Here is a 17,385-nt window from a genome sequence, read left to right on the forward strand (position 1 = left end):
GATGTCAGATAAAAAGGAGTTTTTCCAGGTTGATACTTGGTTAGAAAATGTGGCTAGAAAAGACCTGAGAAAAGATTATCAGGATCAGCCTTCTTCGCGACCAACGATTGCACAGAACAAGTCTGGGTGGGTTTTATTTCTTTTTCGCATCGAAATTGCGAAGCTTTATTGTCCTAAAGAGGCTCTTATCTATGTGTGTCTAATGTTCATTAATTAGTGCAACCCGAAATTCCTGCTTTGAGCTCTAAGCTTCATAAACGAAAGTTTAAGCAGAGAATACTTGAGACGGTCAGCAAAGATCTGAAGGATAACATGAAACTGCTTACAATGCCTAAACACACAACCGTTTTAACACTACAGCGGAGCTTTCAAAATACGGTGTCCTTTTTTATTGTGCGCGAAATGTTTCCTCAACATCCCTGGGCTAGACATGAAGCTCCCCGAAGCCTAACCGAGCCTTTTACCTAAGCCCAACCGAGCGCTGCAGCTTATCTGAGCATATACCGAGTCGCGTTCGTCGAACGATTTTAATGGCATTTTGGTATTACGCTTTTATGTTGTCCAGGATCCATTGCATGAAGTAGGAAACGCGCGAGCTAATGCCCGGAACACCGGAAGCACCGCAGCGGGGCCCGGCCGAGATCACACCGTACTGCACGTAGCGGAAGTTGTACTCGGGCACCTGTGCCTTCATCGGTCCACCGGAATCGCCTTCGCAATGCAGCGTAGCGTTGCCGTACCCGGCGCAGATTGCGTAGTTGCTCAAGCTGCACGCCACCGAGGGGATCCGTGCCTGCAGCAGGACCGGGCTGACTTCTAGCCGCTCCGTGAGCCCCCAGCCGGTGATCCAGTACATCGTCGGATCGAAGCCCATCAGTCCGGTGGTGAAGGGCAAACACACCGGCACTACGTCCCCGGTGCTGAAGTCTATCGTACGGTTCAGTCTTAGCAGGCCGATGTCGTGGCCGGAGCGAACGATGCGGGTAAAGTTTGGATGGAATCGGGCTTCCGCTACACCGTATCGTTGAATGGGCGCCGCACACGTGTCATCCTCGCAGTCCGGATCGGTCCTGGTGTCAAACTCCCCGATGCGTACGTAACGTCTACAACGGGAAAAGGGACAGTTAGAGGCAGGCGCAAACCGGTGCTAATGCGTGTCGCCAGGGAACCTACAATCGCTCCATCTGTCCATCGATGCAGTGGGCAGCCGTCAGGACGTAGCGGCTGTTGATGATGGTTCCGGCGCACTCGGTGCTATCGCTGTCAGATGTGGCCGATGTGTACACGATCATGGCCATCCAAGGATACTGGAACAGGTGCGCTCGCTGCCCGAAAGCGATCTTATTCTCGGTCTCCGAAATACCACAGTTGTTGCGGTCAAACAGGCGCATATTCGGGTGACTCAAGACGGTCGACGCCGGCCTGGCAGTGGTCGTAGCCGGAGCAGGAGCCGGCGTCGTTGTCGTGAGCACGGTGGTCGCCTCGCAGCACACATGATACCCGGTGGACTGTAAGTAAAAGGTGAAATGATCGATCCACGCTTGATTTGGGGTCTCCGCATCATACCCCACTCGGCGCGGTACAGATGGCGCTTCGCAGGAACATCGCCTCGTCGGCCGATGGTGCCGTTCCGCGAGCCGAAATATCACGCAACAATCTGACCACCAGTGGACACGTCGCCAACGGGACACACAGCCCGGCCCGGTTCATCGGTGTCCGGCACGTCGGTGCATCCTCTCCCGCTCGTTCCCCAAACTCGATCACCGGAGCTAAAAGCATTCCAGAGAAGTATCGAATCTGACGTTCATCACGCCTCCTGACACCATCCCGTACCTTCCTTAATGCGGTCCTTCGCACAGCACAGATAGTCGACTTGCTGCAGGCTCGTGTAGCACCAGTTCCGGCGCACGTACATATCCTTTTCGCCGGATTCGATAAAATCTAGGCACCGTTCTGCCTCCGAGCACACACCCGGCTGGCCCGTGTCCGTTTCGCACTCCTTGCCCGTTTCCTGGTCGAACACGAGCTGGGAGGCGGTGCAGCAGAGGTGCGGCTGACCCTTGACCGGATCGCACCCCACCTGAAACGCCTCCAGCTCCGACGTCAGCGTGCTCGGATCGTCCACCATGGCGCAGCGGGCCGGTGGAACGCACTTCCCGTCGTCCCCGAACGGCGTCTTGCAGGACTGCCAACTGACGCGCTTCTTCAGCTGCGCCCCGATGCTCTCGTGGCTGACGAAATGGTCCGGATCGCAGCACACGTACAGCTGGCCGGCTTCCTCGTAGCAAAAGCTTCGCTGCAGTCGTTTGTGCAGCCGACGATCATACCGCTTCTGCAGCACTGCACTCCGCTCGTACACCGCCGGGCAGTTCTCGATGGGGACGCACTCCTGGGAGCAAGAGCCGATACTTTCCATCGGCAGCTCCGGTTTGCGCTCGTCGTGCCCATTCTTCCCCGTACAGCACACATGCAGAGTCTGCGAAGGGAAACAGTATCGCACGCACCATTATCACCGTTCGTCGTTTGACCTTACGCCCGACACGCTACGGCCAGCTGCTCCGTGCTTACCCCGTCTCGTCCAAAGTTGCAGGCGCGCTCCCACAGGAACGCTTCGTACTCGAACGACGAGCAGAACTGAAGCCGCAGCAGGAACCACTTGATCGAGGAACATTTGGACACGGGCACACACAGGCCCTGCACCGGAAAGAGGGACCGCGTCGCACACCAGTTCTGGCAGCCGCTCTGCAGCACCAGCACCAGCAACCAGCCGATCACTGTCAACCACGATCGCCAAACGTATTTCAGCATCGCTCACAGAAGAGGAGCGTGTCCAGGGTTCGTGCTTCTCGACCAACTGCGATGCTGTGACTGGTCCAGCTGCGCACCGACACCGAGGACGCCACGAAACCGTAACCTTCTGGGAGGATTATCGCTCCGATCGCACCGAACGCCGAACTATCAACGAGCTGACCACGCGGCCGTGTCTGTGCACCCGAGCGTCGAAGGTTTCGTGAAGATCGCCGTTCAAGATGAACGTGATTCATTGCCGGTCCACCGGTTGATCAAAACATTCTCGGCCTAACTGCGGGATTTTCAGACCAACGCGATCGAGGGGCGATCCGTTGTTTGGCAGTTCGCAGCTCGGACCTCGCCCAAAGGTGAGGGGTTCTTCTTCAACCACGACTCTTCCAACTCGTCTCCACTCGTCGCAACTCGGAACAAGTTCTACCGGATTCGATTGCGTCTAGTTGGTCAGCCCGAACCGGAAACAGTTGTGCAAAACAGCGCGCTAAAAGTTACCGAAGACGATGTGATGGGCGGGTTAATGGATTTAACAGTTCATCAGTGCGAGGGCAACTCATTACACGGAATGGTTATTGCTATTGTAGGTACACATGGCTCAGTCCTACAGTGCCCGCCGTTTATGGCAAGTTACTTCCGAACGTGGATTACCTTTGGAAATCCCACAATCGCGACAGGCACAAAGAAGGGTCTTCGGTCCTTCGGATGCGTCATACGTTTGGGGCGATGCACTACCAACTGCAACTCTTCGCGAAGTTAGCGAACATAGTTATACCATTCCAGTCGGCATGTAGTTGTCCTTTGAACTCCCTTGTTGAGAATGAACTCTTGAATAAACGAAGTACCAAACTCGCACAACTTGTTGGCTTATCTAATCGGTTGTTTATTACACTTTTTCACATTCGTCCAGTTCGAATCCTGAATGGTTTCATGAAATCGGATGTTTGTAACGAAAGTGTGCATGTGTGTGATTATTCAAATGTTCGGTTTCCGTACGGAACCGGTTTACCCAAGCAGCGATATAATGGCGAGCCGGCACCCCGTGGTCTTGGGAAAGAAGTCGAAAACCCATCCAAAGGTAAACAAATAATTTCGTTTTCATGTATCACCGAATTGTGTTGAAAAAATTTAAATAATACGGAACTAATAAAGGATCACTAAAAAATCCATGTAATTTGAAACATTTTAAACAGCATCGAAAAGTGCCATTCCGTTGGCCATGAGTGCGATATCGGAGTGCCGATTAAAAACCTTGTCCAATCCATTCTAAACTAACATTTGTACCACTCATAGCGTACGTCTGACGTAGTTATGGTACAGCCCGCTTTTGCTTGTTATCGTGTATCGTTATCATTCTAACCTGTTTCACGATCCTTGTGGATTTTATACGATGGGCCAAGCCTGATTGTTTTCGAACGTTCGGATTTATTTTTTGTTAGGAACGTTACTTATTTGCAGTCTTATTGCTTCATCTTTTATTATCTTTTGGACTGGTTTGTTCCTTTATGTTTTATTCGCACGACAGTAATCTTGTTTTGTCGGTTGCGATAGGTGCGGTTCGCTCCGGAATACCACATTGAATTTTAAATTGAGTACTTTTAATTAATTAACTACATTTGGTGTCGGTAACACCTAAAATCAATTCGTTTACACAATGACTATGGAAACAATGGCCAATGATGTTCTTTTGTAACATTTGTACAGAACATGAATCATGAACTAAACTATGTACTCAGCACACAAGAGAATACGAGAATAAAACTTGAAAAACAAAATCGGAGATGAAACAAATTATTCCGACAAAGAACTAATGACTAATAAGGACTGACTAATGACCAAACGAACAAATGGATAGAGATAGAGAGAAAGGGGCAGAAGAAGAAAGAGAGAGTTTGAGAATTTGCAAACATCGTACATTTTCGATCGAATGGAATGTAGCCACACAGTCTAGCACACATCATGGTGATAACGACCGTGAAATGGCCTCAGACTAATTACCATTGCTCCGTTTATTTACTCTACTTCCGCTATGAAACCCACGCGGTGCACTGCGTCCAAAACCAGATTGACGCTACTGCAGTCGTTACTGCGGCCCTCGTATCTTGCCGCCGATGCATTGCTCGGTCGGTTGATCGCCGTTTCGAAACAAATGCTCGAAAATTATTTGACGGACCAGCAGAACACCCTGAGGGACACCCTGACCGATGTTGAGAGCGATGCAGAAATTCCCACCGTGGCACCATTCTGCTTCCGGAAGCAAGAAGGAAAAACACAAAGGATACTTCTGTAGCGCATCCTTCCGCAACCTTCAATAGTCTAAACAAACAAAACCCACAACAATTGGACTATCGAATTGATCAATGGAGCTCATTATTGTTTGTAGGAGACACGGTCACTTTGTGCGTTGACCAACGAATCGGTACCTTTCGCTTTAAAAATCGGCGAAGATGAAAACTAGTCCCTCTCAGGTTCGGCGCGTCTAAGACTGCATGCTTCTCCTATCGTTCCATCGAGAACTAACCGTACAACACAACGAAACGTAATTTACTGCACAATAGAAATCACCACGAAACACTAACCGCAATGCCAACCAGCTCTAAGAAGTCGCATTCTGTCGCTTCATGTTGTATATTGAAAATCGAAAAACAAGAACTTTTACGATATGTGTTCACTGTGGAACTGTTTATTTCATATATTTCCAGTTTCGCATAAATTCTAACACTTGGTTAATTGACCTATGATGCGTGATAACTTGAAAACAATACAAATCGGTCACGCCTAGTTGGTTTCGATTATATTACAGTCTCTAAGGAGGCGCCCATCTTCCGAGATGTCGCTTCTGATCACCGAGTGATCTGTTCCGACTGCTTGGAGCGAAACGATCGATCTACATGTTGTACAAAGAATAACCTAGTGGTCACGAAACGTTTAACGTTGGGATAGAAAACAGTCAATCACTGGCAATTTTCATTGGATGGAAATTCGTACGTTACGTAAAAAAAAACAAAAGCCAAACATGAGTCCGGTTACCACCCAGTGGGCCGTCAGTAGCGGGTCTCTAATTTATGTGTGCCCTCCTGTTGCGTTTGGTACTTGCTTTGTTTGTTTCCCACGTGTGATCACATGGGGCAACATATGCGCGGTTTTACGAGATATTTGAAGGAGCATCAACAGTCTCTCGGGATTAAAAAAACAACATCACACAAACCCATTTCGCACTGCGGAAACAGCATCCATGGTCTGTGTTTGCTCTCCTACAGCGGACATCGGTTCTGTTGGTTCAATGTTTGTGTTTGTGCATTGGTGTGCTGGCTGGGTTCCTGGCATTTCTAAACTGGCACAAAGTATTCTACATGGTGCACTATACTCTGCACCTCTGCCTCCGAGTCGAAGGGTGGTAGCAGCGAAACCAGTCTCACACCGTTGTTGTTCGTAGTCTCGATGTACGATCGTTTCTCAAAAACTTTCAGACAATTTCGCACCGTGTCCGTGGATATGCTTTCGCCTGGAGTGGAATAGAGAATCCCATCATTAGTGCCCGTAGCATTAACCGATTTTATTATTGATCTAAACGAGTATTCCAATGATCTGAATCATTCTGAACCACTCTGTCGAATACATACCGTACTTGCAGGTACCTTGCTCAACGCGGGCGTTGATTTCTTTGATGCACAATTGGATGAACTCCGATTCCATCATGGATCCACAGTGAGTAGACGGCTCCGACTCCACAACGAGTAGTTTGTGCAGCGTGGACGCTACCGCTGCGTAGGTGTGTGTAAACGGAGCGAGCACCGACTGTAGCACGATACGATCGCAGTGCTTCTCCGGTGGAAAGTGTACGCGTTCGGTGTCTTCTTCGAACACTTGCCGATCATCGAAATAATCGTCCATCTCGTCGTCCACGTCCAGCCCATCCATGTTTCGGTACATCCGTTGCGCCTGTTGCTGTTCCTCGGTCAGCTCCTGCTTCGGTTGACACAAAATGTTCTGAACACACAGCCCTTCCAGCGAGTTTTCGAGTACGGTTTCAAGCTTCTGACACGGTTTGCACAGAATGAACTCGTACATAAGGAGGTCAGCAAACTCCATACACTTTTGCAGTAGCGAGCTACGCCCAACCGTCGTTTCGCCGGTGTCCATTTTGCGCTCCGTGTCCCGCTTGATCAGACAGGCACATGTGACGACGATCGATTCCAGGGCAAAGTGAGGTAGCAAACAGTTCGAGTAGTACGCCAGCTCGATTACGTTCGGTATCATGACGACCGGTTTGATGAAGGTTTGTCCGTTGCGCAGTTCGCGGGTTACGAGGCCGGGCCCAAGCAGGTCGGCAGCGTAGCGTATCACGTCCTCGGACGTCCCGGTGAACCCGAGATCACGGACTCCACTTAGCACGGCGCGGAGTTCATCAAGTGCTTCGACCAAAATCGAAAGCGGTGCTCCATCGCGGAAACGATTCAGCAGCAGGAAGGCGAGCGCGTTCGTCGTCATGACCGATGTTGCGCGTGCACTGTCGAACACTACATGGCGCGCAATATTGTCAATCAATTGACGCTGGTCCTGCTCTTCCTGCACGACATCCGTACCGAAAAGCGACGTGGTGGAAGGTTTATGTTGCAAACGCCTAAAATATGGGAAACATCATTAGCACAAGCCCATCAATGTGCTAGAACTTGCAACGTACCGCATCTCCGGTGAGTAGTTGTGTGCCGTGTCGGAGGTGCGCAGCGATTTTACCAGCTCGCTGAGTGAAAACGGTTCGTTAAAGTCGATCCTCATCAATCCGTAGCGGGCTTTCAGGACCTTCACGATAGCCTTTGCTGCCGAAGCAAAGCTTTCCGGTATCTTCTTTTGTCCGAGCTGTTCGCGCACGAAATTGCCATCGACCAGCTTTTCATAGTTGATAGAAACTGGCACTATCAAAGCGTCCGAGATGCTCTTGTCGTTGAACGCGTCTACGATTACGGACAGAATTCCGCTCTGGGTTTGAGAGATAAATAAAACATTGCTTAATACGCAAGAATCTCTTCATTCGGGACAATACGGTCCTACCTTGGGCATACACGGCTTTCCGGTCCTCGTTCGACCTCCTTCGATGAAAAACTCGACATTGTGACCGGCGGTCAAACATTTCTGCAGGTAAGTGTGCAGAACCGCCCGGTACACGTGATCTTTTTTGCCCGTCAACGGATCAATCTTGCGTTTGATAAAGAACGCCCCGTCGTAGCGAAGGATGCTCCCAAACACCGGTATCCGCAAGTTGTCCCCACCCGCCACCAGTGGACATTTGATATCGTTGTTCAGCAGGATGAAGCTGACCATAATGTAATCGAGATGGCTTCGGTGAAGGGGCAGGAAAATGAGAGGGATATTCGGATTCTTCTCAATGGCGCGCTTTATCATCTCAACCTGGGCCGGGTGGGCGGCTACGCCCGACATGAAACACGGCAGCAGCTTGTACAGTACCCACGAGGTGATGCGCAGCACCATATTGGAGATCTTGGACCGCATTCCGGTCAAAATCTGAAAATGGCAGAAAGCGAAACCGATCAGTCAGACGATCGCAATCGAAGCCACAGCAGTCCTACCTTTGCCGCTCGCTGTTCGTGTTTGTGGTGCATCTCGTTGAAGTAGCTGTCCTCGTCGAAGCTTTCGTCGTCTTCGGCAAGCCCCAACTGGGCCCGCTTTTCGTTCGTGGCCTCCTTGGCGGCCAACTCCAGCGCTTCCAGAACTCGGTCGTCCGGCAGAACGGCACCGGCCATCTGCGGGTAAGGGAATCGCTTCACACGCGTTGCCTGGGCCAGATGGGGACACCAGACGCCCCAATCGAAGGCACCAGTCCCGGTGGCAGTGGCATAGTGGGAACCGGCATGCGTTGTCACGCGCAGAATGTCGATCGCATGACGCCGCCGGTCACTCTGGTCCAGCTGAGGACGCTGATGATGAAAAGCACCAACACGAAAACGCACCCACCAGAGGAAGAAAGAGTGAGAGAGAACGAGAGAAAGAGATGGATGAGATAAGATAAAACCGTTCACGCAAATCTTCCCATCCAAGATGATCGCGCCCTCGCGTACCCAAACGTGATCTAGTTCGTAGATGCGATGATATCCGTTGCTGTTTGCCTTGCTGAGTGCGGCGCGGTTAGGTAACGACATCGGCCAACCCCCGCCGGCATTGGCCGGCATCGCCCTGTCCCTACCACACACACCGTTTGCTCTCTAAACTAAGCCAACTGAACACAGGAATGGTTACAGGAATTCGTCTACTAAACGGGCGACGCGCCGCGGAAACGGACAATTTGATGATTAGCTCAGTCGCAAGCCCCACCGAACTACTGTAGGAACACCAGGGGTCAACCGCGGACTGTGTGCTTGCTAAAAGGCAGGTACCTATGTTTCTGGTACCGGATATAAATAGAGATTCCGCCCGTGACAGCCGTGAGCTACGCAGTGACTGACACAAAACGCGCCACTGAACCCGCGCTGCTGTGCGCCGTCGGCTGGCGTATGTTTACGGTTCCCGAAGGTTGCCACCTCCTCTCGAGGTGAGAGAATTACTTGATGCCACAGTGACTTTCCGGCCAGTGGAGAGGAATCTTCACCACACTCTGCTGGTGCTCTCGAGATCGTTGTAGAGAAGATTATACATGCAAATAAATACGAAACCCTATCCTCATTTCGCCGTATCACACGCGTTCCTGACCAGCCCTCTCCGATAGGGCGAACAGTGCCAATTCCAGCGCAAGCTAGTGCGTTCAAGGAGTATATCAATTTTATAATTACATACTGAGGCATTTATTAATTGTGCAGCGGATTACGAATCGTTAATAGTTGAATAGTGCGAGCGTAATGTGGAGGAACCCTTCCTTCGCTAGTGAAGCAGCATGCATATTAGTATGCTCCACCAGGCACGAACATTCGGTAGGAATAGACTAGCCAAAAATTAAGATGTTGTTAAATTGTGCTCTCTATAAACATGCAAGTATTAGACAGTATTTCTGTTAACCGGATGCTAACCCCCCGTGCCCATCGTTATTGTGCAAGATTGAGTTGCAACGACTCCACGTGATAAGGTTTTACGATGATGAATGATTACCGGCAGAAATTGCTTTCAAACTTACACTTTCGATCGGCGAACAGGACGGGCACGCCAGGCCGGGGATGTGCGGCTGTTCCGGTTGTACGTGCGGTGTCGGTGTATCCTTTATATGAAACAGCCGTTGCTGTCGCACCTGTGTTTTATATGCAAACGGTTCGTCGACCAAGCCGGTTCCAGTGTCCGTAGATAGGAGTCGACCAAGTAGAACGGTTTAGAGTCGGTGTTGGTTTGTAACATTCACAATTCCGAAACCGTGCGAGGCACATAAATGTGTACATTTTTGTAGATGCATGGGAAAGCGTACGATAAGTGATGTATGTTCTCAATTCTCATATGTACCGATTATGCTATTTAATGTGCAAAGTCGCAAAGAACGTAACGAATTTGAAGTTACATAACAATCTTAGCAAAGAAATAGGCAATAGATCTCTAAAAGCATAGTTCATAGCACCATCGTCCATTCCGTATAACAGTGTGCAGAAGGAAGTGTTAAGTTATTTACAAATTCAGTAAACTCTTCGTTCGTGGTTCATGGTTTTGCAAATTCACGGCAGGCGTTCGAAAGAAGAGAACTTACGGAGATGCAGAAGCATGCGATACATACCGTTCGATCATTGTCCTTGTTGAGCTGCCGTTGCTCCCGTTCCAAATCTTTGTAACGCTTCGGGGCAGCAAAGGCAGAAAAGACGCCATTCCGTTCGGTGTCCGTAGCGGAGCTGAAAACATTCGGTATTCGGAAGGACCCGTACGCCTCCTGTATGCGATTTGATATCACGTCAACCATATCGTTCGCCCTGTACGTTGGAAAATGATAAAAAAAACAGACAAAATAATGATCAGACGATAAAACCAGGAAAACTACATTCGATACACTAATGCTCGAGATACAACTACATGATTATTGCAATTTGTGATTTTATGACCTAAATACACGGGATACAGTCGGGAGAGGTCGGACAAGAAGTGGTGGTTCTTCTAGAGGAAAGTTCTTGTCAGATCCCGCACGTGGTCCATTGCCGTAAGTGAACAACTCACTCACCTTCTTGAAGCAAGCATATGAAATTTGCTTATGAACCCGATATTCAAGCACATAAAAATGTTTGTTCCGTGCGAAGAACATTATCCAGAGCCAATTGAAGCAATTTAATCTTTGCACCTCGTGCCGAACTCATACAAGAGTGTGCCACAACCCCGTTCTCTTGCCGCACCGCACAGTGCTGTTATTAAGTCTGCTCAAGTGCAACCCACTCGGTTTAATGATTAACAGATAGCGTTATCGACGAGTGCTACTGATAATGGTAGCCAAAGTCTACCACAGTCCAACAGGAAAGGTGATCACTTTGTTTTTCTATACCAAATAATCTCGACTAAGAACTTTGCACCGAGTTTAGATTATCAAACGTCAGCTGCAGTTACCACCCTGCGGGGGACCATTGTGGTCCAAGCTAATTAAATAAGTAGATAAAATACTCGTCACCCAAGTCCAAAGTCTAGAGTGTTAATGGGTTCGCGTTCTTGTGGCGAATGGTGGTGGCTTATGACCTACGGTACAGTGGCAGGGCAAACAACGTTAACGTCGAAACAAGTGCAGGTGGTGATCGTTAAAAATTCGACCAGCACCTGCCCGATTACTGATACCAATGAAGCAAAAGATAGCATGTGTCAAGGACGGATTGGTCGTCGAGACAATTTTTGTTTTATCATTTATCAGAACGAGCCGAGAGTCGAGAGGGTCAATATTTGCGATTATTTCATCGTCCATCGATTGGTAGCAACTGACCAAACAAACAAACCTGTTGATGATCCTCGTTAGCGCTACATTTCCTGGTGTGAATAAACAAAGCTCCGCAAGAAAGTGGAGCACAGGTCGCTATCATGAAAACGAAACAGGGCACAGTTAAACCAAAAACTCAGGTGCCAGATATAGTATATTGATCAGAATGGATTTGAAAGCAATTATCTTCAAATAGCATAAATAACCGCGACTTTTAAACCGAATTCATCTCTTCGTTTTGAGAAAGTAACGGTTATTTGTTTTTAATTTTCACGAAAAATTTTCTTTTTTCTACTCTTCTTACACAACAATCTTCATTACACGAAATCATGTACAGCATCGTCAGATTAGAATGATGCAAAAGTTCTACGTCACGCTGTGTCATTATGTAATTGATATAACGCAACCGCGCAGCGTAAAGCTGGCGTAAGTCTAATTGGTAGGGGAAGAGTTTCATTGAACTCTCTTTCCGCAACCATTGAAAGTGACGTGGTTGTCGTGCATTGGCGGTTCACGGCCCTAGACGACCTTGACACTAAGAACACGCCGCGTCAGTCAACGGAGCGAGCATGGCCCATCGAACGGTTAACGTATTGGGATCTATGATACGCGCGCGGGAAATAGGGAAGTTTAGGGCAGAAATCCGAAACGGCGTCGACCGATTGTCTAAAACCGAACAACACGTAGTGGGGCGCAGTAGAAGCATAGCCCTGCTTTGGAAATCGATCGGGTTTCGAGGAATGGTTCACTTCATTAGAAAAACACTTCATGTTTGTTTAGCTGAGCGAACAGTCACTTCACTGCTATTGCTACTTTAGCTTTAAGTATTCTCCAAGTGAAGCAAGATCCTTTGTCATGTAGACGGTAGTTAGTTTTACATTGTGATGATCGCGTATCACCGCTGTTAAGGGGCTATCACTTCAATGAAAGGGAACGTGGAAAAATGCTCTTACGACACGTGGCACACGCCGACAGTACTTTAATTTGTAGTGAATGGTCAACTTTATTCTAACTTCAAACAAACGAATAACGATCGTGCTCGATGTTTGCACTGATAGACTACTAGCTACTTTCTAGCAGAATAAAGCAAATTGGAATGCTGAACGAGTGCCTGCCGAAAAGGTGGTTCCCCTTTCACAACTCGACGCACTCACAGCATCTCCATTGGCAAATGTAAGTTTTCTATTGCTGACCACTACTGCGAATCATGCCATACTCGCAGTACGCAAGAGAAACAGTTCACAACTGAGCTGAGCAAGGCATTCGGAAGCACATTTCGTGCCCGGCCTTAAGTGCGTTATTCAGGATCACTTTAAGGCCGCATAATAAACTTCGCAGCGACCCATTCCCGGGCGGAACAATCTCAGGATTAATCACTCAGCCAGTGGTGACGAGCACGCAACGCCTATCATCGTTCCGCGGCTTCTGCGGTGCGTTGTCCGGCTCCAACCCGGAGTACAGAGGTGCACACGAAATGCTACAACAAACAAACAAAAAACGGTCACGTAGTTCGTCAACCAATGCTACCGTTTCGCCTTGAGCAGAAGCAGTAAGCGCATGGTCAAAGTTCCGACTTAGCGTTGCGCGGCACGTTGTTCTGCAGTCAAACTCGAAATGATTGCCGATCGAACAGCCCGAGGACAGCGGCGGGAACTTCCCGGTGCAGAACGTGAAGCCTTCTTCCCCCGCATTCGGCCTATCAGCGGCAAATCTGTAGGGCCACGATCGTTGATCAATTGATCGATCGCTGGTAGGATGTTCCTTGCCGCACAATTGGTCGTCCGTCAATTCGCAGTACACGATCATAAGTAGCCAAGTAGGAGAGCTACCGCGGTGGTGCCGTGCTGAGAAGTGGAACACCGCGCCACCGAGGAAAGGTCAAGTCTGGAAGTCGGACGAGAGATGATAACGGTCCGAGCACGAACACCACGGATGGGTCAATCTGGGCCGTGATCGCCAAGCCGATTGCCGCTGTGTGTCAGGGCGCCGTGTGGACTCCAACCGCCGATCGCGTGATCGGCTTCTCCCCGTCCGCCCAGTGAGAGGACGGACGATCGCCGATTTTGCGCACATCAACGCAGAGGACGTTATTGATAATTTCGCCTGCCATTCATTTACCTTTGGTTTTTAAACAAGTATCCAACGACACAGAGAAACACTAGTATCTCGACGAAGCCCAACATTGTGGCGACCGGTTACCGACGACGCTCTCTCACCAGAACCCGTTCTTCGCTCTCTCGGACTCGGGGCCGGGAGTGACCCAAACACTGGATGCGGTACCCCTTGTCACATGCACTGCCACGCGCGTTGTTTATGGTGTGCCACGATGATTTGTACCACTTGTTTGACAGCGTTTCGGGCAGAAATGGCACGAGGAAAAAGCTGCTCGCGGCCACACCAAAAGCGCCCGCAGCAGTAGAGCACTGCGTGGTGATCCTTTTTAATTTGCCGCTGACGAAAGTTTCGCACCACTACACGATGATGGCCACCGAACCGACGAGGCTTTCGCTTTTCTTGTCAATCGCTAACCGAACGTCGTGCGACATCCGTCTCGTTGATGACAATGAACCTTCTGCTGGCACAGGGCCAACATTAAAAATAACAAAACATTCACTACTTGCACTCTCCGATGCGACTGATGCTTTCTCTACAGTGGAACAGCAGCTTCGACGCCACCGCACCGAACGAGTGCAGCGATCTCACACTTGCTTCAGGTGGTGCTACAAAATCGCGACACGAATGACACCAAACTCACACGCATCGATCACGATCGTCTGCAGCCACTTGTGCTAACGGAAGAACATTCTATGCGCGAGAGCTGGTTCTAAAATCTAGCCGCGGAATCGGCCGGTGAGACCGAACTTAGACAACGCGTAAGTACCACTTCCTATCACGACTGTGTTTGCGGCTGTGTTACGAGACGGCACCATTCGACCATGTCCGATGATAGGAAACCCATCGACTGCCGGCACCGCGAGCCGTTCGCGACGGTTTTGTGCAAAGTAGTCACAGCAATCATCTCTCGCGCTCTCTCACGGCTCCCTTGACAGTCAGCGGTGAGGTTGGCGGGATGGCCAGGGAGGGTTATGCTCCGAGGAATTACAATGCCGAGACGCACACCGTCTCCAGTAGCCGCGCGAACATTTTCGCGGATTGGAGGACAATTGGTTCGCGGGACGGTCAACCGGACATCACTACACCACACGCAGCGGCCAATAACAACGGCGTGCGCCCCACAACCAACACCGACTTTGGACGCCCAAAGGGCTGGCTGATAACCCGCGGTCGACCGGTCGGTGGACTCCGCACGACGGTAAGCGCCGTACGGGGGTACGATTTAGAAGTGACGAGCGTCTCGCGACTCGATGCTACGCATTGTATTTCCCGCTCTGCGCCGGTGTTGCGCCGGGCACAGGAAGTAGGGTGGTCTGCCCTGCTAGCTCGCGCTGTATCGCTCGCCTTTGTCGCTGATAAGAAACAAACTGCGGAGCGATCGCAAAAAAAACGATGGCAAGCGAATGATATTAGCAATGACGCCTGAGAAGACTAGGGACCGCAATTGCCTTGGTGCGACAACGACTGACAGGTTCATTGTCTACGACCAGCGCGTGGAAGAAAGTTGCCGCGGAGCACGTTGCAGGACTTAAGATGAGCCTGCGGATGGTAGTGTCCTGCCCGAGCGTGACTGATTCAAACAAATTTCCCTTGCAGCATCTTTGTTGACGAAAGATGATCGAACAACGAAACCCATTACTTTCTCCAATGCCGTGGGGCGTGGGCCTCCACTGTCCATGGGCCTTGACCATTCGTGCCGAGTACAAAGACAAATTGAATAGTTTAAATGCGAATAACGCTAGAACCGTCTTATTGAGTTCATTCACGTAACAAAACAAGCTTTTTCATATTTTCGATGGCGACTCAGAAATAATCTATTTTTTAGCGTAACCTGGTTAGAAAATTCGCATCGAGAGTGAACTTTTATATACATTCAAATGTAAACAACTGCAATGACATCGAGTTTATTTGCGACGCTAGCTTCTATCAGCTCCCCTTCGCAGTAGGCTTTGTGGGGGGACTCTCGTGTGCATCGTCCTTTCTGAAACGCAGTTGTTGCTGACAACAAACATAGAAACAATAGCGTACTTACGAATGATCAAGTTCCTAAAGTCGAAAGGGCGCAAAAGACATTCGGTCCGCTCGGCTGCGCGGTCATAGATAACATTGGTACTCGCACTAGGCAACAAACCACATTCCGCGTCGCAGGGCAAAGGTTTAATATGCATTTTCATCGGGAACAAAATAAAAAGAACTTCATCATTAAGTCGCGTCCAAATCTCTAAATCCCAAACGCCGGTGACTACCAGGGCCCCCAGCCAGGTCCCCCAGCCCAGCCTACCAGGGCGTCGTTTGGCTTATCATCACTTGATAAAGTTCGACTGTTTAATTCTGTGACAGAAGAGTGGCAAACATTCGAAGCACGATAAGGAAATTAATCTTCCGCACGTTGTGTACGAATAAGATCGATTAGATAACAAGAAGGATATAAACGGAATTAGCGAAAATAGCGAACGGGAGATGCTCTAAGTCTGGCAGAAAGGGTTCCGGCAAACCAGACAATCATGCGTCGACCTTTGACTACTCTACTCTGCAGGAACCGCCAGCAACCGACAGAGAGGAAGAGAGATAGCGAAGGCATAGCGGCGTAAGTGACGTAAATGCAACAGCCTTGCGCGAGGGCTCGATCGACCTCGGCGCGGTCAACCGGTACGCCACTGCTGGCCCGGCTGGCGGAACGCGTGCTAACATACTGATGCGCCATCAGCGTGACTTTCTCGGTGGCGTGATGTGCTCCTTCACACACACACCGATGTCAGTTCACGAATGAAGCTACACGTTGTTTGAATGGGATGCAGCTTTCGCGTTTGATTTAAAACATTTCAGGCCGGGGCGGGGAGGATCGCGACGATGAAGGTGAAGGGAAACGTTTTTCGTTTGACCGATTGTTCCCAACATCGTTGGTGTGCCCTCACGGATTGAATTGTCAATCGTCCGCTAATCAACATTTGATCACCAACGCCGCAGCTGCCGATGAGGCACTAATCGCGTCTTCCCACCGGGAACGTGTTAATCAGATGTGATGAGTCTTTGACGATGGTTATCGTTACAGCAACGCTATGGGGCTTGCCCCAAAAAAGACAGGCACTTCCCAAAATTGCAACGAAAGCTATCCCAGCTAAGTGCACGTGTTTTTTAACCTGTAATTTGATCGAAACATTAGTGCCCACAAACGAGGTAAAGGTTTATTCCTGCAGCGGAAGTCTTTGATTATCAACATTTTGCACATCGACGCACATTGCGAATGTTTGCTGCGACATACTGAAAGAGACAGCACGAAAACACCGGTGAAACATGATCGCACAGCTCGAGTGCGTGAATTACCGAAGCAGTGTTTCGTCATAAAAGTTACTTTTTCCAACAACATGCTAGCTTACGGGGCCCATATACTTACCTCAATTGATACACTTTGGAGTGGAAGACTGCTCAGGCGTTGTTTACTCGGGTGTGTGGCCGGAAGCACAATTTAGGGTAAGGTTCTTAGCAATCCGTGTCGTCGTTCCTGCAACCATTCACCGGTTCCTTGGGAGCACCGCTTTTAGCTTACGTTTGCAACGTTAGCACTTCGAAGTCTGTTCAACACAACACTTTCG

General features: G+C 49.6%; 2 protein-coding genes across 5 annotated transcripts; both read right to left on the minus strand.

Moving 5' to 3' along the window:
• Positions 1-275: 275 nt before the first annotated feature.
• LOC131207431 (serine protease 7-like) lies at positions 276-2,808 on the minus strand. Its single transcript, XM_058200044.1, has 5 exons — positions 2,569-2,808; positions 1,834-2,476; positions 1,567-1,769; positions 1,174-1,508; positions 276-1,103 (listed from the first exon to the last, which is right to left on the minus strand). The coding sequence occupies exons 1-5, from the start codon at positions 2,806-2,808 to the stop codon at positions 545-547; spliced, it is 1,980 nt and encodes a 659-aa protein (XP_058056027.1). The 3' UTR covers positions 276-544.
• Positions 2,809-5,461: 2,653 nt separating this feature from the next.
• On the minus strand, positions 5,462-17,372 carry LOC131212111 (glycerol-3-phosphate acyltransferase 1, mitochondrial). 4 transcript variants are annotated; one of them, XM_058205855.1, is made up of 8 exons: positions 17,187-17,372; positions 10,508-10,697; positions 9,926-10,036; positions 8,391-8,738; positions 7,855-8,325; positions 7,487-7,782; positions 6,426-7,426; positions 5,462-6,307 (listed from the first exon to the last, which is right to left on the minus strand). In XM_058205855.1, the coding sequence occupies exons 2-8, from the start codon at positions 10,685-10,687 to the stop codon at positions 6,132-6,134; spliced, it is 2,583 nt and encodes an 860-aa protein (XP_058061838.1). In that variant the 5' UTR covers positions 10,688-10,697; positions 17,187-17,372; the 3' UTR covers positions 5,462-6,131. The 4 variants fall into 4 exon arrangements, with proteins under 4 accessions (XP_058061838.1, XP_058061837.1, XP_058061839.1 ...); XM_058205854.1 differs by lacking the exon at positions 17,187-17,372 and adding an exon at positions 13,796-14,597; XM_058205856.1 differs by lacking the exons at positions 9,926-10,036; positions 17,187-17,372 and adding an exon at positions 13,796-14,597.
• Positions 17,373-17,385: the final 13 nt, after the last annotated feature.

The sequence above is a fragment of the Anopheles bellator genome, chromosome 2 (assembly GCF_943735745.2).
Source record: "Anopheles bellator chromosome 2, idAnoBellAS_SP24_06.2, whole genome shotgun sequence".
Classification (NCBI taxonomy): domain Eukaryota; kingdom Metazoa; phylum Arthropoda; class Insecta; order Diptera; family Culicidae; genus Anopheles; species Anopheles bellator.